The 26,942-nt window shown below is 37.5% G+C and overlaps 1 protein-coding gene across 1 annotated transcript in view; it reads left to right on the forward strand.

Annotated features, from left to right (window-relative positions):
- The first annotated feature begins 6,629 nt into the window (after window positions 1–6,629).
- RFTN2 (raftlin family member 2) overlaps window positions 6,630–26,942 on the forward strand; it is a 67,012-nt gene continuing 46,699 nt past the window's right edge. The window contains exons 1-2 of the mRNA XM_032405452.1: window positions 6,630–7,380; window positions 26,253–26,436. Of these exons, the coding sequence (XP_032261343.1) occupies window positions 7,242–7,380; window positions 26,253–26,436 (323 nt within the window). The 5' untranslated portion in view covers window positions 6,630–7,241. The remainder of the gene's footprint in view (window positions 7,381–26,252; window positions 26,437–26,942) is intronic.

Raw genomic sequence — 26,942 nt, forward strand, 5'->3', positions numbered from 1 at the left:
ATTGCTGGATCATAGAGGATACGAAAGTTCAATTTCACAAGATAATGCTAAGATGTTTTCCAACATGGTTAAACAAATTTACATACCCATCAGCAACATACCATTGAAGAGGTCTTTCCAATACTTGATAGTAGCTCCTTAATTTTTGGCCAGTTACATAAGTATAAAATATTATCTCACTTATGTTCATAGAAACATTACACACAATAGCCAAAAGGTAGAAACACTCCAAATGTCTATCATCTGATGAATGGATAAACAAATGTGGTATATCCATACAATACATTATTCAGCCATAAAAAGGAATGAAGCGCTGGTGCATGCTATCACATAGGTAAACTTTTAAAACATTATGCTAAATAAAAGAAACCAGGAATGGGTGGCTCAGTTGGTGAAGTGTCTGCCTTCAGCCCAGGTTATGATCCTAGGGTCCTGGAATCTAGCCCTGCATCGGGCTCCTTGCTCAGCAGGGAGCCTGCTTTTCCCTCTGCCTACCGCTCCCCCTGGTCATGCTCACTCACGCTCTCTCTCTCTCTTTGACAAATAAATAAATAAAATCTTTTTAAAATAAATAAATAAAAGAAACCAGACACAAAAGACTGCATATTGCAGATTCCATTTATATGAAATATCCAGAATAGATAAATGCATAGAGATGGAAAGGATATTAGTGGTTGCCAGGAGCTAGGGGAAAGTTGGAATGGAGAGTGAAAGCCTAAAAGATAATGGGTTTTCCTCTTGGGGTGATGAAAGAAAGCTGACACTAGATAGTGATGATCATTATACAATATTGTGAATGTACTTAACGCCATTGAATTGTACACTTTAAAAATGGTTAAAATGATAAATTTTAAGTGTATTTTACCACAATCAGTGCTATCTCACTGTGATCTTAATTTGCAGTTACTGAAATAGAAGAAGCTAAGCATCTCTGTGTGTTTAGTAACCATATATGTTTCTTTGCCTGTGTACTGCCTCTTTATATTTTGTGTCTTTCTATTGACTTGTCTTTTTCTTTATTTTCAGAAGGTTCTTATATATTCTTGATGCTGTTCCTTTATTGGTTGATATTTTATAAATATCATATACCAAACTGTATATTGTCTTTTCACATTAAACTTCTTAATGAGTAGAAGTTCTTAATTTTAATATAGTAGAATTTATCAAAATTTATCTTATGCTTGTCATTTTATGATTAATCGTGATTATTTTCTATTTTTTTGCTTTAAAAATACTTTTTAGTACTCTGATATTAGAATAAATATATATCCATATTTTCATATAAAAAATGTAAAGTTTGCTTTTGATGTTCAAATTCTTCATGTAAAATTGAAATTTTTATATATGATACAAGGTGGGGATCCAATTTCATCCCCATATAGATGATAAGTTGTCCCAGCTCCATTTCTCCACTGATCTGCCATGCCACTTCCATCATATATTATATTTCCACATATGCAGGCTTCTGTTTCTAGGCTCTTTGTTCTATTGTATTGGTTAATTGGTCTATGCCTTACTAAAAACAGATTTAATTACTATAACTTTATAATAAATCTTAATATATATAGCCTTAATATCTCCTCCTTATTCTTCTTCAGAATTAGCTTAGGGGAGCCTGGGTGGCTCAGTAAGTTGAAGACCTGACTCTGGATATCGGCTCTGGTCATGATCTCAGGGTGGTGAGATTGAGCCCCGCATCCAGCTCTGTGCTAAGGTTCTCTCTCTCCCTCTCCCTGTGCTTTATAAATAAATAAATAAATAAATAAATAAATAAATAAATAAATATCTTTTTAAAAATAAAAAAAGAAGTATCTTAGACATTCTTGGTCTTTTTATCTTCCACATAAGATCAACTTGAGCGATTCCATGCAAAAAACCTTTTGGGGCTAAGATCACCATTGCATTAAATCTATAGCTCAACAACAGGTGTCAAGGGCTAGGTAGAGAGATAATTACAGTAGTAAGTGTTCCTAAAAAGGACTATCTATATCTCTCCATTTACCTGCCACTCCTTTAATGCTATTCAGTAAAGTTTTATAATTTTATACATACAAGTCTGGCTTATATTCTTATTCCTAGAAACCACATGGTTTATTAATAATGTAAATGGCATCCTTTTCTGAAAATTATGGGGGTTTAATTGTTTGTTACTGGTATATTAAATTGATGAAACTGATGAAGGTTAAGCTATTCGGTTTGAAGAAAGAGTGGTATGGTGGACCCGGAGCCCTGCCTGCTTGACCTCCCTTCATGATCAAAGCCCCCTCTCTTCACCAAAACTGACCCTCTTTGGAACCAGAGGGCTCTGCCATACATAGTTCAAAAACTTCTGATCTAGAAGAATAAACAGTTAAGAATACTCAATATGGGGCACCTGAGTGGCTCAGTCAGTTAAGCGTCTGCCTTGGGCTCAGGTCATGATACTAGGGTCCTGGACTGAGCCCCACATCAGGCTCATCAGTCCTCCCCACTCAGTGGGGAATCTGCTTCTCCCTCTTTCTCCGCCCCTCCCCTGCTCGTACTCTCTCTTTTTCTCTCTCTCAAATAAATAAATAAAATCTTTTTTTAAAAAAGAATATTCAATAAATTTTTAAAAGAATAGCGACACCTGGGTGGCTTAGTTGGTTAAGCGTCTGGTCTGCCTTCAGCTCAGGTCATGATCTCAGGGTCCTGGAATTGAGCCCCACATCTGGCTCTCCACTCAGCAATGAGTCTGCTTCTCCCTCTCCCTCTGTGGTCTCTCTTACCATCACTCTCTCTCAAATAAATAAATAAAATCTTTTTTAAAAAGTAAAGATTTTATTTATTTGACGGAGAGTATAAGCAGGGAGAGCAGCAGGCAGAGGGAGAGGGAGAAGCAGGCTCCCCACTGAGCAAGGAGCCCCAACTCGGCGAGGCTGGATCCCAGGACCCTGGGATCATGATCCGAGCCAAAGGCAGACACTCAACCAACTGAGCCACCCAGGCACCCCAAAAATTTTTTTGTAAAGAATAATATTATGAACTATGGGACACTGAAAAATTATACAGCCATTAAAAATTTTTTAAGTATGTAATGTTGAGAAGCCAGACTATAGAACGAAATAAAAAGTCAAAATAAAATCTTAGGCTACGCAACTATTAAGTATGCATGAGTGTGGCATTTCTAATCATTAAAGAAAGCCTTTTTTAAATAAGTAGTGCTTTCAATAAGTCATTAGTTACTTAGGAAATTTGACTGCATTATGAAACGAATAGTGCATTAGTTAAAACTCAATGTTGGCCTGCTAGCTTGTGAATTCTGGAGAACATAAACTGGCTTTTTCATCTTTGTGTCCACGTGTGCCCTACATATATAGTTGGTGCTCCATAAAAACTAGTTGAATTATTGTTGAATTTATTTCTTGGGATCAGGGCCACATAAAATGGATTGGATTTAAAAGTTACTATTATGCAAAAACTTTGTAGGGAATGGATTGGATGATACATAACTATCTCTTAGAAGCTTTAAGACTTTAATGAACTTAAGTGATCCAGACTTGAGTAGTAACTATGAGAATAACTTGCTACCAGTTATGGAGACTGTCTTCATAACGTTCATTCATTCATTCAAGGACTAAGTGAACCCATAGTAGAACACAAACAAGAATTGATCATATATCTTCATCATATCCAGCCACATACGAGCCTGCACTTGGGGAAACCCTATTTGCAATACAGAACTGAAAGCTGTCCCTGAAATCTAGAATTGTCAGCAAACATATATAATTGCATACAGAAAAAATGACCAATGATAGAAAACATTTATTCCAAAAATGTATCCTAATTACTACAAGTACTCAATGTATGACAAGCCTCAGGAAACATGATTGGTAAAAAATTATCTATGGAAACAAATGTGGTTGTGACAGTTGGATATCAGGGTAGGAGAAACTGACTTCAATCCGTATTTTACCCTTTATATAACAATTGCCAGATGCATCAGAGTTAAGCAAGAAGTAAGGGTGGGATGAATAGGAGGAGCACAGATTTTTAGGACAGTGAAACTATTCTGTATGGTACTGTACATATATTTGTTATATATTTGTCAAAACCCATAGAATGGACAACACCAAGAGTGAATCATGATGTAAACTATGGACTCTGGGTGATAATGATGTGTCAAATAAAATTTTATTTTTTGGATTTTGGAGAGAAAAATGGAAGTGATGGTTCAATTATGAACAAAAGGAACTGTAGTTTCTTTTACTGAAGACTTAAAAAAATATATTTAAGGACATAATGATGTACCATATTCATTCATTTATTAAATCATCTGCCCTCAATTGGACTACTGCAATACTCTCCTGACTGGGTCTCCCTCCATTCTTGATCCATTAAAACCATTTTCCTCGGGGCGCCTGGGTGGCTCAGTCCTTAAGCATCTGCCTTTGGCTCAGGTCATGATCCCAGGGTCCTGGGATCAAGCCCCGCATGGAGCCCTGCATCGGGCTCCCTGCTCTGCGGGAAGCCCGCTTCTCCCTCTCCCACTCCCCCTGCTTGTGTTCCCTCTCTCGCTGTGTCTCTCTCTGTCAAATAAATAAATAAAATCTTTAAAAACAAAAAACAAAAAACCATTTTCCTTAAGGCAGCCATAGTGACTTGTCAAAAATACAAAGTGATGTTACTTGCCTACTTCAAATTACTCCTTTGATTTTTCCATTTGATTATTTAATTCTCCCTTTTTGCCTACAAATAAAGTCCAAATTCCCTTTGCATGGTATATAAGACCCATTACAACTTAGCTCTTCCCTCTCTTACAGCTTAGTCTTGTTTCAAAATTTATGTTCTAGCAATTTGCAACTGCTTCATGTTCTTTCAAGTTCATGCCATACTGTTCATGATTCTGTGACATTGCTCAAGCTTTTCCCTTTCCCTGGCACATGCTCCCCACCTTTATCTTATTCATATTCATCCTTCGAGACAGCTCAAATGTCATCCTCCAAACTGAGTTAGAGGCCCCTTCTTGGGTTTTTGTAGCATCCTATGCATACTTCTATCTCATCAGCTACCAAATCGTATTGAAATTATCTGTTTATAAGTCTGTCTTCTCCATTGAACCATGAGTTTTTTTAGGGCGGAAGCCATGGTTAGTCATCTTGTGTACCAGCCAGCATCTAGTTCAGTACCTGGAATACAGCAGGCACTTAATAAATACAATGAGTACTTAATAAATCATCTTCCAGGTATTGCAACAGGTACTAGTGAACTTCATATATTCAATTTCTGCCACCCAGGAGCTCACAGCCCACCATACAAAAGAGGACATGAGAAATGGCAGGCATGAAAGCACTGTGAATAGTCAGATGAGTCACACTGGGTGAGAGTCATCTGTCTTTTTAGCCAAATTGAAATTGCTTACCGTCAACCATGCTCATCCATGAGAATGAAGGACCGTGGAATTTTCTTCTGTTAAAATCACTTCTGAGAAGTATATTATTTAAAGACAAGTAGGCAGAAGGACGAGACAAGAGATCCTAGTGATCTACAAACTAATCCATCCCCCCCCTTTTTTTTTTAAGATTTTATTTATTTATTTGAGAGAGAGAGGCAGGGGGAGAGGGAGAAGCAGGCTCCCTGTGTGGGGCTCGATCCCAGGACCCTGGGATCATGACCTGAGCCAAAGGCAGATGCTTAACTGGCTGAGCCACCCAGGCACCCTTCCCACCCCCTTTTGAGAGTTTTCATATGTACTCTTCAATGTAATCGAAAAATCTTTACTGGCTTATGTTCTCTAGAATCTGAAATGTGATCAGGTTTATTTTGTAAATAATGGGAGGGGTGGCAGAATCACTTCCTCCCTATTATTATTCTCAACGCTGTTTTATAATGGAAGCATGTTAACAAATTTATTTTGTTCTATTAGCCAAGCATAGTGTTAAGATATGAGATAAGATTATCTCATTCAACCTTCATAACTAGCCCATGAAGTAAGTACTATTATTAACTCCATTTTGTAGGGAAGGAAATTGAAACTTGAAGAGGTCAAGTAACTTGCCCAAGATCACGTCTGTGGTAAGCATTAGAAGCAGAATTTGAAGCCAGGCAGTCTGATTCCAGGACTCACAGTTGTGATGAGTGCACCACACTACCTGAGCTGTACATGGTAAAATGCAGTAAACACTCATTACAATTGGTCCATTATAAATTGTTCTTGACTTCAGGTAAATGGCAATTTATAACACTGAATCAATCAAGTTGTCAGTTTTGTTGCCTTTTTTTTTAAATTAAGGATACTTTGGGACCTGTAAAAGTGTTAATAGTTACTCTCATATGCTGCCTAATTGTGGAGTATTTTAAACTTTAAGGATGTTGAGGAAACTAATTATCCACATAACTGTCCTCCTTTGTAATTAAATAAAATATTATTATTAAAATATTGTAATATAAATGTTTTTATATTTGGCAGTTTTCATTAGTATATGATTTTTCCAGTGGAAAGAGTCTTCCTGTGGAAAGAAATCCTCAAAAGTGCTACCTAAAGACTAAAGTGTTTGTTTAGGAAAAAAAAAACAACTACTTTTCTCCTTTTAGACTCCAGAAACAGTTTCCTCCTAAAGCTGACTTCCTTTCTGGAAATTATTTTTGTTTCCAACCATATTGAGAATCCATTTTTTTTCATTCCTTCTCTCTCTCTTATTCTTTCTCTTTCTCCCTCCCTTCCTCCCTCCTTTTGCTTTTCTGGTAATAGCAGAGAGGAAGGAGGGGGTGGGCACAGGAAAGAGGGAAAAGAGAAAACAGAAAAAGAATTGCATGCCACTATGCCTGAATATATCCTTTACTTGTAGATAATTCCATCCGAATTGCACTTTTGCCTTTTATTTCCGTTTTTGGACACCTCTTTTATCATCCAGCCAACTGGGACAGACAAAGCACTGTTGGTGCCCTGAGCGACAGAACTCTGGTAGGGGGGCTGGCTGTAAATTGACGTGGCATGGAAATTCTCCGCTAAGTTGTAGCAGCTTGCATGTTTCTCCTAAGATCAAGCCCAGCCTCCTAGAACTGTAGCTTAATCATCATGGGTCCAACGACTTTACAGAAAAATGGATAGAAAAAGTCTTCAGCTCCTTTCTTTGGACTCAAATGTTTTCTTTTTGACTATCCATGGTTTAGCTGAAAAAATCAAAGCAGTTAAGTCTGTAACTTTCTTTTTGCAGCTTAAACAACAGAATTTGCTGCTCTCCCTCCCCTATCCTGCAATTTAATTCCTTACAGATTTTGCTATGGGGTGCGGACTTAGAAAGCTAGAAGACCCTGATGATAGCAGTCCTGGAAAAATATTTTCTACCCTGAAGAGACCGCAAGTGGAAACAAAGACAGAATTTGCTTACGAGTATGTATTGCTGGATTTTACTTTACAAGGTAATTTTTGCTTCTATTTTATTTGTTAAATGAAATCTTTCAAAGAGAAGGCACTAGTTTTTTTAAGTGTTGCTTGTGAATTTTTAAACTATTCTTCACAATCAGATTGTATAAATCTAACAATAATGCTTTGTTTCTTAATTATATTTCGAAAGATTTTTGTTTTGTTTGCCTCATTTTTTGTAATATGGCTCATGTGCACTTTGTAAAATTAGAAAAACTGCTTGGAATTATTTCTTTCATTTTTAAATCAAATGCTTATTTGTAGGATATATAAAACTATTTGATTTCCCAGCCAAATAGCTATAGCCTTAATGACAGTTTGGGTCTTGAAAAAGATCTGGAAGTCACAAGAAGGTAGTGTGTAGGATATATGATTTGCATCATGTGGCAGAATATTTGCTAAGATAATTCTGAGGTTTCCAACTATGTAAAATTTTGTGATTGTGCTTGTCACTTTATATTTTTGGCCAAGCTAAACCTGAAGTTTGAAAATACAGTAAAAAAAGAAAAAAAAAAAGATAGTCTTCTGTAAGACACTTCCTTTGCTTGGTGCCCCGTCCCTAACAGAGAAACTCCCTGTTCCAGAAAGTTGGAAACACAAATAAACAAGCCCAGATGGCAGCCCTGCGGAAGGAACAGAGGCAGCTCAAACTCACAAATACTTTGCCTCACTTCTTTTGGAAACCTTAGAGTGTACAACTGCATGGATAAAACTGAGTTTTTAAAAAGCAGAACAGTATCTTTAATTATGGGGTACTGAAAATGAAATTTAGAATGTCTTGCTTGCTGTTAGAATTTCCAGATATCAGTATTTTAAGCTCTTATTACAAAGTTACACTTTTCATTCTAATAAGGTACACATTTTATCAGTTAATAGAAAGTTTATACTGAATAAATTATCATATTGGATATTAATTTCTTTTCAACTTAAACACAAATTCTCCATTTTTTTGGTTTGTTCTGTGAACAGGGCATCTCTGTGCTAGAAACAAGAGCAGCCCATTTTTCTTTGTCAAAAATTGAGCTAGCCAGCAAGCAAAGTCCCTTCCAGGGACATACACAAAATCTGTACATATACTTTCAACATATTCACATTTCTACTTTTATTTAAGGCTAAGGCTACCAAAGGAAAAAATGTCAATATTCTTAATTTTATTTTTAATTATGAAAGTTAAAAGTGGATTAAGATAATAGTGATAATCAGAGAACTAACCAATCATGTGAATTTTTTCTATACTTTTTCAAAAACCATCATTTGAGAAATATTTGTGATGTGGTGCCATGTTTTCTCCATTCATTGTTCTTATCAATTATTTTTAGGACAAGTTTCTGTAAATCCATAGGACACAAACACTTTTCTTAACCTTAAAACCTTGTCTACTCATAAACTTTAGGCCAGAGCCATTTTGATCTGCACTTTAAGAATTGCTGCACAATCCACCATAGGATCATAGGGCTTAAAGTAACTTGACATTTTTTTCTGATTTATTTCCTTCTAACCATGTTAATCTCAAACGAATATGTATAAATGCAGTCATGCTTGAATTAGAAACATCTACAGCTTTCTTCAGAAGTCATTTTGGTTTTGTTATATTATCAGAAGCCCTTCTCTCTGTGAAAGGAATATAATCGCTACCTCCACTCTAGGTGTTTGGAGGAGGTAATAGAGTGTTACACTGTGAAGTGTTAAGTATGGGCATGGATAACAAATGTTAGCACAGACAGCAGGCACATACTTTAAAGTTGCATCTGGTTCCTATTTGGTTGAGGCGCCTAGTCTCCTGGTGCCCCTTTCTGTCCAATTCTTCCACATTTTTTTGTTGTGTTTTGTTTTGTTTTTGTCTTTGCCTTTGCCTCAGAAGCCAAAACTCTGTATTTCCCCAACTGCACAAACCACCTTTCTTTATTCTGTTCTCTGACTTCCACCTGCCACTCCAGTGTATAGAGGAATGAGTCAAGGGGTGTTGGGGAGTGGGGTAGAACATGCCAGCCTTCTATCTAGCACTGGCAGTTCTGTCCTGGGATTGCTGTAAGTACTGAATAGTGGCACCTCCTGCTTCTCAGAGGCCACTGTGAGCAACTTTTCAGGAAACAGAATGGTCTGGTGACAGCTGTGTGTGCTCATGATCAGCCTGTCTCTTACCTTGTTTTCCTCCATTTTTTCCAAACAGAGGACATGAGACAGAGAGTATAGTCTCAGTGGGACAAGAGGAGGAGGCCCTTTGAAATTTCCAGTGCCCTGAGTTAGGATGGCTAATTACCATGAACAATTTATTTATTTTCCATTCAGTTCCATTCTCTATTTCTCTCCCTCTCTCTCCCACTTTCTCTCTCTCTCTCTGCTTCCCCACACTTTTTTTGCAGGGGTGGGCAGGGGGACTTTGAGCCATTATTTACATCTCCGTGGGAGAAATAATAGCATAGTCATTAAGCACATAAGACTCTGGAATCAAAGTTCCTGGATCCTGAATCTAGGCTCTTTCACTCTCTAACTGTGGCAGGTTTATAAATGTTGCTATATCTCAGTTTCCCCTTCTGAAAAAGAAGGGTTCTGATGTTGCCTACATAATAGAGTTGTTTTGAGGATTAAAGAGGATAATACAAGATAATCCACTTAATAAAAGTTAACTATTATTATCCATCCTGGCTTTATGCCAGATCTACCAACTGCACTAGTGAGATTTTGGTACAATTTTTGTGATAAGTTTTCTGGATTATTGTATAGGAATCTATGAATGTGTATTTATGAGAGTGTATGAGTGTATACATGAGCGTGTTACAGAATTTCTTAATGAATAGTTAAATTAACTCTGCAAATGATCCAAAAGTGTTAGTTTCATCCTTAAAGCCCAGAAAAGAATTTGAATAACAATAGCCTTAAAGATTTTTAAAGCACATACAGCTTTAAGATTAAAAGAGTTCTTACAATACTAAAAACCCAACAGAAGGACAGATGGTAGCTTTGAATTTCTAGTAAAATTATGTAAAATATATTAAGTAAAATTTTGCTGGCCTCTAACTTGCTTCCTTATTATTAAAACAAGAAATCCTCAGTGTTTTTTTATCACCCTGTTAACAGCAATCAATACATATGACATATGTATTCTGTAGAAGATGCTGATAAGTACTGGAAATACAAAGAGGAATAAGACAGTTTCTGCCCTCAAGTATTTTATATTCTAAATGGTCAAACTGGACAAGATCATGAACTCCTCAAGGTCAGGAACTATATCTTATCCACCTTTGTATTCCCTGTGTCTAGCACAGTGCTTGGCACATGAACAATGGCCAATAAGTTTTGTTGAATTAATGAATAAAAAATTACAATACAAGATACGAGAGGTGTCAGAAAAAGGAAAATCAGTTTTGAATAGGGTCAGTTGGAACTGGAACTAGGACTTTAACTGACCCTGAAGAACAAACAGGGCTTATTAGTCAGAAAAAGATTAAGCGGTTGAGGTATATTCAAGGACTACTGACTAGAGCAGTGAGCTAAGGGGGGTTTTGTTGGAGAGAGGGAGAAAATGAGGTTGGAAATAAATGGAGTATGAAATGCTGTGACCTGGCTAAGGAAGGATTCCTTGATTCTATGGGAATTAAGTAGCTGTAAAGGCTTTTGAATGAGTAGTCAATAGGTACAGAGAAGTATTTTTAGAATATTAATGTGAGATTGAGTGGGCAGAGATGGAAGTGAGGACATTTATTTAGATGGCCTCTTGTAGTGGTCAAGGCTATAAGTGGACAATTAGGACATGCATGTAGGGGGCAGCGAAAGGATGGAATGCAAGGGGCAAATATAACAGACATTATGAAGAAGGAAATTACTAGCTTGTGGCTGACTGGATATGAAGGGACAGAAAGAATGCGGAATCCAGGATGACTTCCTGCTTCTGAGTAAGTGTATAACTGAGCCTGAGTAACTGTGGAAATAATGATGCCTCTTACAGTAGCAAGGGCATCCCAAAGACAGTCAATGTGTGGTGAAAAAGCAGTTCCATCACAGGCATGTTGCCTTTGAGGTGGCAGTGGACATCTTACGGATACATAAGGGACTGCTTGTATAAGAGATTCTTACAGATACATAGCTGGAGATGGTGATTTCCAGGAGGAATTGAAATAGGTAAAGTCTTAAAGAGAAGGAATGTGTGAAAAGCATAAGCATCTTGGGCTGAGTTGTCAGGCATATTTAGCCGTATTGAGGACAATTCAACAAAAATGACAGAGAATGAAGATAGGACTGTATAGCACCAGAGAGCACAAGGGAGGGAAGCCTTCAAAAAGCAAGAAATGGTCAGTAATTTCAAATGTTAGAGAACTTTTAAGAATGAAGATGCAGCACTGAAGAGACCGCATTAAAGAATCAACAAGCCGTGAATAAAGGATCAGAAATGAGGGAAGGAAGAGGATGGGAGAAGGAAGGGTGGGTCCATCTAAATTTTCTGTATCTGTCTGAGTCTAATAATTTCATGAACATTTTCTCAAACAGTCAAAAGTGACTGAATTTACTCAGGCATCAATGTAATCCCTGTTGTAGTACCTAGCCCAAATTCCTACCAGGTGATAAAACCTATATGGGAAGTTCCATTATGTTTGAAACGGTGAGATATTTGGTTTAGAAGAATAATAAAACCTCACAAATCCAGACTCTTGTGGAAGAGAAGGATCCCAATCTGAACTAGGAGAGAAAAGAATCTCTGATAAAAGCATACAGTTGATCCACTTAAATACTGTTGTTGAGAGAAAATACATATACGTTTATATTGACAATGTAATTTATATTTTCTATCTTACATATACTTCTTGTATCTGGGTGGACATTTACTCATCCACTGAACTAATATTTATTGAGTACCTACGGAGCTAAGAGCTAGGATACAAATATAAATAAAGCCTAGTCCCTGCTCTTTATGAACCTGCACCCTAGTTGAGCATTCTACTGAGGGACATTCAGTTACAATGTGTACGTTATACACTATGATACAGGCTATGCTAGAAGTGTGAGGGGGATAGAAGTAGAAAAAAGAGCACCTCTACCTGATTGGTGGGATCCAGGAAGATTCCTTAAAAGAAGGATCACCTCAATCTGAGATGTAAAGAATGAGTGGGACTTAGATAAAAGTTTGTATCCAGAATAGAGAAAATACAACTGCAAGTTGATAAGGAAAAAACAAACAACCCAAGAGAAAAATGCACAAAGAATTTGGACAGGCACTTCACGAAATAGTTAATCTAACTGGTCAATGGACATATGAAACTGTGCTCAACCTTATTAATAACCAGGAAAATGCACGTTAAAACCACAGTGAGATACCACTATAAATCATCCAAAATGGCTAAAATTTTAATAGACTGCTAATACCACATGTTAGTAAACTGGTACAACCATTTTGGGGAAAAAATGTAAACTGGTACAACCATTTTGGGGAAAAAAATGCTTTAGCATTATCTGGTTAGCTGAAGATATACCCAATATAAATGTGTGCGCATGTGTACCATGAGGCACATACAAGAATGTTCAGAGAAGTGTTATTTATGATAACCCAAAAGTATGAACAACACAGAAATCCAAGAACAAGAGATTAGAAAAACAAAATGTGGTATACTCACACAATGGAACACTATACTGCAAAAGTCAGCAAACTTTCTGTAAGGGGCCAAATAGTAAATATTTCAGTCTTCGTGAGCCACGTGGTCTCCATCACAATTACTCAGCTCTGCCATTGTAGTACCAACATACCGTATGTTATGAAATAAGCCATAGGCAATACTTTGCCAACCTTGACTGTACTGCAATGAAAATGAGTAAACCAAAACTACACAAGCTACATGAGACAATCTCGCAGGCATAGTGTTGAGTGAAAGAAGACAGACACTGGAGGCACCTGGCTGGCTCAGTCAATAGAGTGTGTGATTCTTGATCTCGGGGTTGTGAGTTCAAGCCCCATGCTGGGTGTAGAGATTACTTAAAAAAAATAAAAATAAAAAAACTTAAAAGAAGTCAGACACGGAAGTATATGCCATATGGTTCCATTTATATAAAACAAAAAATAGGCAAAACTGAACTATAGTGTTTAAGGCTGCATTCTTGGATGGTAGACTAAAAAGAAGAGAAAGGAAATGATGACCATAAAATTCAAGATAGTACAGAATGGGAGAGGGGGATTGTGATTGGAAAGGACAAAATGGGAAGCTTCTGGAGTGCCCACCATGTTCTGATTTTTGAATGGATGGTGGTTACCCAAGTGTTGTCAGTGTTAATTATGTTTTGTTTTGTTTTGTTTTGTTTTTTGTATGTTAGTTACATTTCTACCCCTACCCAAAAATCTTCAAAAGATTTTTTTAAAAAAGACTAAGTAGGAAGTATGGGTAAGGCAAACAAGGCTGAAAGACAAGATACACAGACTCAGAAATGAGAGGAAATTTCATGGTCTGTCCAGGAACCACAAATAAAACAGAATGGATGGAGAGTAGCACAGGAAGGAGGCAGCAGTGAAACATAAGGCTGTAGGAGTCTGAAATGGTCCTAATTTGATCTTTCATATTTCTGCATATAATAATGAACCATGTAGTTCAATAGAGTTTTAGCATATTTAAAACTACAGTTACATTACTTCAATTAAATATACTAAAGAGTGACTATAAAAATGGCAGCTTTCATTGGAAACATAAAAGATTACATAATTTGCAGGCACCTGGTTGGCTCAGTCATTAAGCATCTGCCTTCAGCTCACATCATGATCCCAGGGTGCCGGGATCGAGCCCTGCATCGGGCTCCCTGTTCAGTGGAAAGCCTGCTTCTCCCTCTCCCAGTCCTCCTGCTTGTGTTCCCTCTCTCACTGTCTCTCTCTCTGTCAAATAAATAAAATCTTTAAAAAAAAAAAAGATTACATAATTTGGATATTGTTCATATAGCAGTTCATATTGCTAAATAATTTTAAGCATTTTTTTAAAGATTTTATTTATTTATTCATAAGAGACAGAGACAGAGAGAGAGGCAGAGGGAGAAGCAGTCTCCCCACTGAGCAGGGAGCCCAATGCAGGACTCGATCCCAGGACCCTGGGATCATGACCTGAGCCGAAGGCAGATGCTTAACCATCTGAGCCATCCAGGCGCCCAATTTTAAGCATTTTGATAAGTAGAGTAAACCAAATATTCCTTTTAATATCCATACATTAAATTGCTTAACAATTTATTATAGTCCAAAAGCTTTAGCCTAGCTCATGTCTGAATTTTCACAAATTCTTAACATGACCCAAATCAATGAAGTTTTACTTTCTTGTAGGCACTAAAGTGTATGGCTGTGGAGTCATCTTGTCTGGTTTAATCACAGCCTCACCACTTACTAGCAATCTGGGCAAGTTACCAAATCTCTCTCTTCCTGAGTTTCCTCATCTGAGAATAATGATAGTATCTACCTTATGGAGTTTTGTAAGGGTTAATTAAGATTAGGCATATAAAGCATTTCACATAGTGCCTGGCACAAAATAGGGACTTGGTATACGTTACCTATTATTTTTTACTATAATTGCTAAATATATATGGAGATTGACAGTCTATTCCCTTTTGAAAATACGGTGAAATTACTTGCCAGTGTTTATACATTGCATGTTTATCTGAGGAAACAATGTTTCATAAATATTTCAAAAACACATAGCAATCTTCAGAAGTAAATTGGTGGAAAGAACATATATATGTCTTGGACAGTTTTCATAGAGTTACATCATCAGAGCAAAGCTTTTGGCATTGAGCAAGTTCTTAGCTTTATACTGGAAGGTGAATCTATTTCTAAACTTTGATCTTTGTCTATGAAGCTTTTAAGCAAATGAGCATAAAAAAGTCTATTGACATTTTATTTTCGAAACTATGAGGATAAACGATAGAATGTTGCTGACCTTCAGTGTTTTTCAATTTTAATCATAAAAATCTACTTTGCATTTGTACAGTTTTCAAAACAATGACAAAATGCTTTTTTTCATCAGCAATTCACAATAGTCTTGTAAGGTATAATAAAGCATTTACAAATCGTGTAGCGTCAATTTAAAAGTAATCAACCACACCCAATAATGCTGTGAACAGCACCATTTGTTCCTTCTTCCAAAGAGCTGAGCAAGGACGGATGGCGGCTGGGGAGCTAGGAGGAGGAAGACGGATGGCTTGCAGCTGCTGTTAACCGCCTATGCTGTTCAAATTCTAGCCAAAACAACTACCGCCTCCCCCTGAATTTCCTGGTTTCAAAAGTAATAGAGCCAAGGGGCACCTGGCTGGCTCAGTCAGTAGAGCATGTGACTCTTGATCTCAGGGTTGTGAGTTCAAGCCCCATGTTGGGTGTAGAGATTACTTAAAAATAAAATCTTAAAAAAAAAGAAGTAATTAAAAAAAATAAACAACAAAAAAGTAATTGAGCTTCTGATATTACTGCTCTAGTACAAGGACATCAAATCAAAGGAGGACGTCAAATCAAAGGCTTGGCCTCAAGCACTGAGCCTGTTGTGGAGAGGTAATTACTCACTCTGGGCAGCACTGATGAAAATTCTTCACTCTGTGCGCACAACTCTCCCCTTCCTCATGTCTCTCAGCTGAATCAGGCTTCTAGTCTCTTTGCAGCCCAGTTTAATACATTAGTAAGAATTGAGGGAATTACATAAAGGGAAGTTCTCATAAAAATTCCTGGATTTATTTTTCCTCTTTTTGCTCCTGGGTTTACTTTTCTTGAATGATGCTGGCATGTTTAAAGCAAGTCCCAATGTTGGATAAGAAGGACAATTTGTTAAAAGAATGAACCCTAGCCCATCTATCACCATCCTTCTCCTCTTCCCACTAATGAAGAATTGGATCACTTTTTCTGTATCCTAGGATGCTGAACACTGTCTAACGTGATTTAGGTGGCCTGGCCTGGACCTGAGCAGGCTCTGGTCAGCAGAGTCTCTGGTGTGACCCATAGCAGAAGTTGCAAACCAAGGAGATAATGGGCCATAATCAGCCTTCAGACAGGTCTCACTTGATGTGTACAGTATTAAAATATTTGAATTAACTGTCACTTTTTAAAATTGGTAAATATTACATAAGAATCTGGATTTGGGAGTCTTCTTAAAAATTAGAAGGTCTAATAACAACTGGGCCCACATGCTTATATGGCAGCCCTGAGCCGGAGCTACTGCCCTCTTTGGACGAGGTTCTGAGTCTTTTCTAGGTCCCACAGCCTCCTCCAGAACAGGTCCTTTCTTCATTTTATCAGCCTGGTGCCTTCAGGCATTTGAGTCTGGGGCTCAATGTAGTAGGTCAGTGAGTTAGGAAGCCCTGATCTGGAGTGTGAGCTTAGGGGTGCCTAATCCACAGGGTGAGTTGGGACATGAGATCTAGAGCATGCATTAGGGCCTCTGCTCTAGAGTGTGAGTTAGGAACCTCTAGAATTCTACAGGTCATGTTTTTGGAATAAATCCAAATCTCTACAATGATCTTCTTTCTGGAGATTTTTTAAACCAACAATGAGTTATCTCTGAAGACAACTTCATTTGAAGCTCTCTTTCCTGAACTGGACCACCAACAGACAGGCACACCCCTGGTGTCTAAGTGTTTACTTTGTGCCAGACACTGGGCTCATGTTTTACAGTTACTATTGAACAACCCTATGAGGTACTACAATTATTTATCCTTGTCTCAGAGAGGCAAAGTAACTTGTTTCAGATCTAGTAAATGGCATAATCATGATTTGAACCTAGGTGATTTGCTTCAAGAGTCTAATGCTCTTAGTAAAATACTGCATTGTGTCTCTTTCCAGAGGAGAGGACCTTATTTATTTAAAAAAGCAGGCAACAGTTATATAGCACATACTGCATGCCAGATACCTTCTAGGAACAAATATTAATTTATTTAATCCTTCTGACAATCCTATAGGGTAGATCCTATTCTTATTCTCACTTTGCAGATAAGGAAACTGGGGAGCATGGGTACAAAGTACCTTGCCAGGCTAGTAAGTTGCAGAGCTGGAATTTGCACCCAGGTTCTAGAGTCTGTTTTTCAAACTGATGCTCCACGAGTACCCTGGAGCTCTGTTAACTGAATATGTTAAACCTAATTTTTTTCATTTGTTGGTCCTTTAATAAGTATTTTTAAGCACTTGCCGTAATAGTCATGTCTATGCTGAGTGCTACTTATCAAAAGACACAGACCTCCAGATAGAAGAACATATACACTTGAGGTGGTTGAATAATGAATGTAAGGAACTGAGCCCAAACAAACATGATCTTAACATAAACTTATGTTAAGATATATTTGTATAATTTTTTTCTCTCTCTAAATTTTCTAGATTTCTCAGTTTGTAATTCCTCCCAAAACTGTTGTGTGTGTTTGTGTGTGTGTGTGTTTAGTGCATTAACATTTCTTTTGCTTTGAGACTCAAGACAATAACCTTAGTTTAGTGAGAGTGCAAGAGGATGTGGAGTCGACCTGGAAAGCTGGATTTATTCCATTGACATAACCAGAGAATGAGGTGTTCCTTAGAAATACATTCTCCACCTGAACAGGAACCCCCTTAAGCACCGATGTTATTCTGTTATAGCTATCTTCTTGGTGATTGTTTTTAACATGTTACATAACTCTGCCTTTGAAAACCATATTCTGAAACAAGAGAATGGAGGGAATGCGTTCATTATCATTATCAATTTGGGACAATGAAGTGTAGAAAGCCCATTAAGTGACCCTAAACTGTAAAGTTTTTATAGTTCTTTTATCTAGTTTTATAATTCATTTTATTACCTCTGATGTCATCTCCCTTGCTACTACCGTTGTGTCCCTGCTCCTTCTTAGCGGGTCTCTGAGCCTCGACCAAGTCACTTGGCATTGGACATGAGATACTTTCAAGTTGTACACACAGGCAGAGAATTAAATAACATTGAGTCTCATAGACAGAAAGTTGTGCCCTTTTCAATTCTTTTTAAGCCTTCCAATCAGTTTGGAGTTAATATATCTTTAACACCTCTCTAACGGCTAATTTTCCTTTTCAACAAAGAGAGAACAGAGCTGTGGCTCAGAATCTTTGGTGGATAACAGTATCTGGCTAGAATCTAACAAGTGTTTTTGTTGTATTCATTTGTATGACAGCTTTCTACTTACGGTAAGTGATTCTGCTTTTATGGTCATATGAGAAATATAGATTCCTTTTGAAATAAATGGAAGTTTAAAATGAAAATTAAGAGGCACCTGGTTGACTCAGTCAGTTGAGCATCTGACTCTTGATCTCAGCTCAGGTCTTGATCTCAGGGTCGTGGGTTCAGGCCCCGCATTGGGCTCCAACTTTAAAAACCAAAAAAGAAAGGAAAATTAAAAGAGGAAATTTAAGAATATGGAAATACAGATGGTACTCAGATATGATAAAAATTGTGAAAGTGTGCTCAATGACTTAAGTTTGGGATACACCACCCCAGTCCAATACACACTTGGTAGTAAAGGGAGCTGAGGGTGGCTCCATGCCTCTCATGAAAAAGTGGATGATCTTTGTGAGAACTTTGTGAGAACCATACATATATTTAAAGAACTGAGCATGTCAGAGTCCTACTATTCTTCCCTGCCACCTGCAGTTTGGGTGAATACTCCTCTAGGTACCTGTCTCCTCCACTGTTCAGTCAGTTACACCAGCCAGCTCCTTCTATGGGACAGCCCTTCACATATATCCAGACGGTATCCTGTTCCTCCCTTATTTGACATATAGTTGCAGAACACCTGTAAGGGTCTTCAGACCCCTCACTCTCCTGAACACATTGATTTTAACATACTCCAGCTTGAAACTGCCTCTAATTTGGCCCTTAAATTGAACATAATCCACCTATTAACTCAACAAATATTAACTGAGCACCAATGTGGTAGGCACTGTTCCAGGTATCAAGAAATAGTGGTGAGCAAAATGTGAATATCCCCCTGCCTTCGCAGAGCTTTCATTTTGGTGAGGGAGGCAGATATTAAATAAGATAACGGGGCGAGGGGCATCTGGGTGGCTCAGTCAGTTGGGCCTCCAACTCTTGATTTAGGCTCAGGTCATGATCTCATGGGTCAAGGTATCAAGTCCCAGTTTGGGCTCCACACTCAGCAGGGAGTCTGCTTGAAGATTCTCTCCTTATTCCCCTTCCCCCACTCGCATGGGCGTGTGTGCACAGGTACGCACTCTTTCTCTCTCTCTCAAATAAATAAGTCTTTAAAAAAAGATAACCAGGTGAATACACTAGTATATTCTGATTATTATTTAGATGGTGATAAATGTGTAAGGGAAGGAAAATAAACAGGAAGTATTCCAATGTTGCTATACTTAGCACAGAATTCAGTACTCAGCATAGAATTCAGTGAGCCACCTTCCTATGGAGGCAATTTTCTTTCAGATGACCATGATCACATTGGATTAACTGCTAATTTATAATTAATCTGTAGCCAGCTAAAGTCTCTAGGGTTTCCTCTTTCCCCCACCAAATGAACATGTATTAAATCAGATTTTTCTCATTCTGTGTTTTGAACTATGAAAAGAACTAAGAATTTATCCCTTTTCAAAAAATTTTTTGGAACATTTATACCACCAAACCAAGAGTTCTTCAAATCCTCATTTTCTTAGCCAGTGTATTTGCAAACCACTTCTTTGCTATATAATTACATTTTTCATTGACTCCAAAACATTGTTGATTGTAAAACACACCATTACTTCATGTACTAAGAAAAGAAAAAAATGTATGAATTAAACTATGACTTACTACTTTCTCACTTAGTAATTTAATTCTTACCAGTAGTAAAAGCTCCATTAGACATCTTTAAACATTAATTATTCCTTCTATCTCTCTCCTACATACATAAAAAAAGGAAAAATAAGTGCAATAAAGATATCCCTAAAGCATCTTTACATTCAAGCCCCAATTCTTCTAAATCACTTTCAAACTCAGAGCCCGTGTATCCCCTTTTTTCCACATTATTTTTCCTCTGGGCTGTCAGGAGTATTGGAAATGCCACATTCCTTAAAAGAGTGCTGGGCTTTTCTCTGAAGTACCTGATACCCATTCTGCAAGTTTGAGACTGAGGCTCCTTGATATTGCCAGAGGTTACCAATGGCAAGTTTTCAGGCAACAACCAGGGAACTAGGACTCATAGTGTAGTTCAAGTGATCCTTAAATAGTTTGTTGAGTGAAACCTCAAGCACTCTGTCTAGGCATGCCATATGGAAAAACAACCCAACTTCACACAGGTAGTGATACCCACTATAATTATCACCTGGCCAACAGTAGTGATTAAAATGCCAGGAGAGATTTCCAAGCCAAGGCACATCCTTTATTCTTGTATTGAATTTTATAATTTATGAAGACACACTTTCATAAAAATGAAATGCTCATCTCTACTCATATATTTTTAAGTTATCAGCTATAATCTACATATTTCTGTTTCACTTTTGTCAGGTAAATAGTATTTTTCATAAACTTTAAAATTTCTTATACTTTCATGAATTTTTAAGTTTTCATTTTACAGTCTACCTTGCCAAGGTCATCATGTAAAACCAACAGAAAAGCATCAAAGTTTTTTATTTTTCTGTCATCATTTTGAGGGAGAAGTCATAGCATACCTTTTTAAACCAATAAACTAGTGCCATTGTACTTTAAAAAAAAAAATTAACCTAAATGTAAGACCTAAACTATAAAACTCCTAGAAGAAAACATAGGGGAGAACCTTCATGACATTGGATTTGGCCAAGATTTTTCAGATATGATACCAAAAGCAGAGGCAACAAAAGCAAAAATAGGTAATGGGACTATATCAAACTTAAAAACCTCTGTACATCAAAGGGCACAATCAACAGAGTGGAAAGTCAACCTATGAAATGGGAGCAAATACTATATCCAGAATATATAAAGAACTTCTACAACTTAACAACAAAAATAACCCAATTTAAAAATAGGCAAAGGGCTTGAATAGGCATTTCTCCAAAAATGATACACAAATGACCAATGAGCACATGATGTCCAACATCACTAATCATTAGGGAAATGCAAATCAAAACCACAATGAAATATCACCTCATACCTATTAGGATGACTACTATTTAAAAAAAGGTACAAAAAACAAGTGTTGGCAAGGATGTAGAGAAGTTGGAACACTTGTACTCTGTTGATGGGAATGTAAAATGATGCAGCTACTATAGAAAACAATATGACCATTCCTCAAATAATTAAAAATAGAATTACCATATAATCCATCAATCACACTTGTGGGTATATATCTGAAAGAACTGAAAGCAGGATCTCATACAGATATTAGCACATCCCCATTCACAGCAGCAGTATTCACAATAGCCAAGAAGTAGAATCAACTCAGCTGTCCACTGATGGATGAATGGAGAAACAAAATGTGGTATATACATACAATGGAATCTTATTCAGTTCTAAAAAGAAAGGAAATCCTGTCATGTGCTACAACATGGATGAACATTATATTAAGTGAAATCAGCCAGTCACAAAAAGACAAAATAAGTTGACCCACGAACAACATGGGTTTGAACTACACAGGTCCACTTACATGCAGATTTTTTATCAATACAGTACAGTACTGTAAATGTATTTCTCTTCCTTATGATTTTCTTCATAACATTTTCTTTTCCCTAGCTCACTTTATTGTAAGAATACAGTATATAATACAACATACAAGATATGTGTTAATCGACTATTTATGTTGCTTCCAATTGACAGTAGGCTACAAGTAGTTAAGTTTTTAGGGAGTCAAAAGTTATATGCAGATTTTTGTCTGCATGGGGGCTGATGCCCCAACCCCCACGCCGTTCAAGGGTCAATTGTAATGTATGGTTCTACTTGTATAAAGTATCTAAGTTCATCAAATTCAGAAGCAGACGGTAGATTTTATTTTTTTAATTCTTTTTCCTTTTTTTTTTAAAGATTTTTTTTTATTTATTTGACAGAGAGAGAGACAGCGAGAGAGGGAACACAAGCAGGGGGAGTGGGAGAGGGAGAAGCAGGCTTCCCGCCAAGCAGGGAGCCCGATGTGGGACTCGATCCCAGGAACCTGGGATCATGACCTGAGCCGAAGGCAGATGCTTAACGACTGAGCCACCTAGGCACCCCCAGAAAGTAGATTTTAATATGTACATATATAATATATGTTGTCTTTGACATAGAACCTTTTTTATTGTGGTAAAATATACATAAAGTTTACCATGTTCACCATTTTTAAGTGTACGGTGGCATTAAGTACATTCACATTGTTGTGCAACCATCACCACATTATATGCAGCTAAAGATTATAAGCAGATACCATATAATCTTTAATGATGAAGGTGGTATTACAGAACTAAAATAATCAAATAATATTAATTACTAACTGCTGGGCATCCGGTAAAACGACAGAATAATTGAAATATTTTCAAATATTCTATATTTACTAACAACTTAAGTGCCTTTTGAACCCATTAAGTACCTTTTATATATTGGCTGCTGCAGCACTCCACTCTCCGGGATCGTGGCAAGATCACAGAGAACAAGCAGAGCACTGGCTGCGTAAATTGCTCTGCACTCTAACCCAGAGCTCCAGGGAAGGGGACTTTTCCCAATCCTCAGTTCTTGGTTTCTGGGGTTTCCTTCCAAGCAGTGGCACCAGAGTAGACTAAGTGAGACAACATGGGACCAAACAGTGACTCCAAGCCGGGCAGCAAGGGAAGCAAGACCAGCAGGATCAAGAAGCTCTCCAAGCCTACAGTCTTATTCTTTGTATGTGATATGGTCCTCTCCCAAAATTCTCCAGATTTCACTCCAAGATGGAGCTAATTACACCCAATGTAGCTCTACCTCTCATTCCTTTTTACCTCCTTTTCTATGTGGTTTCTCATTGCAATATTATTAATGTAAGGAACATGAAATGGGGCCTGAAGCTAGAGCCTTCTGAAGTGAATATGACCTTTAACTCCACCTGGTTGAATTCTCACCAGGTTCTTGACCACCTTCACTTTTTTTTTTTTTTTTAAGACTTATTTATTTATTTGAGAGAGCGAGAATGAGAGAGAGAGTACATGAGAGGGGGGAGGGTTAGAGGGAGAAGCAGGCTCCTCGCCGAGCAGGGAGCCCGATGTGGGACTCGATCCAGGGACTCCAGGATCATGACCTGAGCCGAAGGCAGTCGCTTAACCAACTGAGCCACCCAGGCGCCCATTGACCACCTTCACTTTTATAATCAAAAGAGTAACAATCCCACAACACTGCCTGTGTGTTCTTTCCCTGTTGTGTCTCTCTCCAACAAGTCATAGAGAAACTGTACATTTGTTCCTGAATTTACTGGCTAACTTTTTTGGTTTCCATTAGCTAACCTTGATGGCTTTCCCTCCTTTATGCAATAATTTCACCTCATAGTTCCCCTTATGAACAGTATTTCCAACTTAACGTAATAACCTAAGGAAAATGCTGGGCATAGAAAGAGAAATAAGGTAGGTTCCTTGCCCTGAAGGAATTCTCTAACAGCAGAGATAAACATATAAACAAGTAACTCTACTGACGTCTGAAAGGGAACTAGTAGAATGCACAGCACAGGGGAAGCCGTAATAAACCAGGCGCAGGGAGCAGGAAAGGAAATCAAGGCCTGGCGGCAGGAAACAGCGACCAAGATTCGGGAAGTGCAGTAGTACAGGAATGCCAAATCAAGACACACAAGAAAACCTGTGACAAGAGTGAAGTTTGAATGAGAAGAAAGAGGCCAGACTATGAAGATTCTTTGGTGTCAGGCTAAAGCATTTCCACTTTCTACAATATGCAACAAGATCCATTAAAAGACTGCATTTTAAAAAAATTTTTGTAGAATTAGTATATAATTGTAAAAAGTTTAGGTTATGTTTCATTCCTTAGTCTTAACAGTTTATTCTGTTTTATAGTTTTTCCTTTTCTTTGTTTGGAAATCAGGGTTTAGTTAAAATACTTAAAAAGTAAAATCAAATTGGGCGCCTGGGTGGCTCAGATGGTTAAGCGTCTGCCTTCGGCTCAGGTCATGATCCCAGGGTCCTGGGATCGAGTCCGGCATCAGGCTCCCTGCTCTTTGGGAGCCTGCTTCTCCCTCTGCCTCTCTCTCTCTCTCTGTCTCTCATGAATAAATAAATAAAATCTTAAAAAAAAAAAAGTAAAACCAAATGAATCACAGAGTGATTGCCACACAACCACAGAGAACAGGACCGTTTTGCAATGAAATCCAGCTGTTTCTTCAAAGTCCAAGATGATTCTCTTTTTTTTGTTGTTCCTACACATAATGATAAAATATATTGTAAATAGATTAGTGTAAATCTAGAAGAGGATCAGAATTTGTGGAAATGGATTTGTCTTGGTTTATATAACTTTCCTACTGAGTGTTTTATTTTCTTTTGAGAAGTTGGCATGAATACCCAGTGTTGGTGGATTTCTGTTCCATCACGTGGATATTAGTGTAAGAGGAGGTGGGGATTTCCTCTGACCCTTCTTCTTTGTCTGCTTCTTAACCTCCTTCCTGTGTTCAGGCAATTAGCTGCAGTTCTTTGCTGGACGCCACTGACCAAACTGACAGAAGGCCAACAGCCAGCATTGCCCATATCTGGAATTAATTTCATATGTTTTGTTACTCAAGATAATCAAATTGCAGGTCTATTTCTAGATATTAATTCTTGATTGTTTTCCAGAAAATGAGGAATATTGTTGCAGAAAATAGTTGTTTTTTAAATTAATTCTGCTTGAACATAAAGAACATTTTCCCAAATAACACATCCTTTTCCTTTTACTAAAAATTGTACACATTGGACAGCTCTATAGTTTCTATAGATTTACCCTGCTTCAAAGGGATAATTAAACTGCATATCAATTTTGCATTTGAAGTTCCTCTACATTTAGGAATTTTACTTATTAAAAGAGAACTTCTGGGGCATTTGGGTGGCTCAATCAGTTAAGCGTCCAACTCTTGATTTCCGCTTGGGTCATGATCTCAGTGTTGTGTGATTAAGCCCCATGCCAGGCTCTGTGCTGGGCGTGGAGCCTGCTTGAGATTCTCTCTCTCCCTCTGCCCCTCTCCCCATTCTTTTTCTCTCTCTCCCTCTCTCTAAAAAAAAGACCTTCTGGATACCTTTACTTTTTCAATTCCTTTCCTCATTTATATAAGTATTGCAATCAGTATTCTGCTAAGCAAAGTAAGTCAGAGAAAGACAAATATCATATGATTTCACTCATGTGGAATTTAAGAAACAAAACAAGATGAACATAGGGGAAGGGGAGAAATAAAAACAGAGGGAAGCAAACCGTAAGAGACTTTATAGTTAAGAGAACAAACTGAGGCTTGCTGGAGGGGAGGAAGGTGGAGGGATGGGTATTAAGGAGGGCACTTGTTGGGATGAGCACTGGGTGTTACACGTAAGTGATAGAAATAAGAAAGCACTTGACAATTTCTGCTTAAGTATCATTACCCCCACTTGTAATTTTTAGATTTGTATGAATTTTATATTAAAAAATTATGCATCTTATCCTGTTCAGAATTGTAAAAACAATTAGCTCTTCCACTTAATATTGTTTCTCTTATGTATGTCTTCAGTATCTATTAGTGGAATACAGTCACTCAAATGAAATCCTAAAAAATAAACATGCCTTAATTGAAAAATATGTGTAAGGCATTTCTACTTTAAAACGTATTGGTAATATTACATATCTACCAGCTTATAAGGTTACTTTTGCTTTTTTCTGAAATTAATTTAGGTGTAATACATGTTAGTGTAATTTTGAGATTAAATCATACAAATATGTTTCCTATTCTTTAGTATTATCACACATAGATAGAAATAATGTTTTATAAAATAATATTTTATAAATGTGCAAATTTCTCATTGCATTTGCTATTTCAGCTTCACCAAACCCAGAAGTCATCAAGATAAATTCAATTTCAGATATAGTAACAAAAGTGGAAGACTACTATCTTAAAGGATATATTGTTGGGGCTATTCATCCTGTTATACAACCTGTGGGGCAGCGAAAACACCTACCTGCAAGTTACCTGTACAGAGTAGTGCTGTTGCGCTTGAAATTAAGGTAAGCCTAGTGCTTAAGGAAACAGACTAGGAAGCAGTTGAGACAGTTTTCTTTGGCTAAAAGAAAAGGAAGTTTGAATGTAGAGATGGGGAATAAAGGATTATTAGGGAGTTTGGTTTAGAGCACATTTTCTGGTAGTTGAACCTGGATTGAGAGAAGGAAACTTACACCCCCTTCCTTTTAAAGCTCTTCATTGATTTTAGCCCCTTGCAAACGAATGGGTCCTAGGTGAGAATGTCAGTGAACAAAGGAAAAGGAAAATAGACTCAAGAAGTACCTAGAAGCCTCAGTTGAGTAACCGTCAGCTACAGATCCTGTCACTGGACTAAAAGAGCTGACGGGACCAACAAAGTCCACTTTCACTGAGCATTTTTTTTAACTGTCCTATATTATTTTATTTATAGTGGCAACAGAAACTATCTCTCCCTTCTAAAACTTTTACAGCAGAAAGATCTACCCTCCAAGTTCTCACAAATCAGATAGACTTACCAGCTTTTTCCAAAAAA

This window comes from Phoca vitulina, unplaced genomic scaffold, assembly GCF_004348235.1.
Source record: "Phoca vitulina isolate PV1807 unplaced genomic scaffold, GSC_HSeal_1.0 scaffold1, whole genome shotgun sequence".
NCBI classification, from domain to species: Eukaryota; Metazoa; Chordata; class Mammalia; order Carnivora; family Phocidae; genus Phoca; species Phoca vitulina.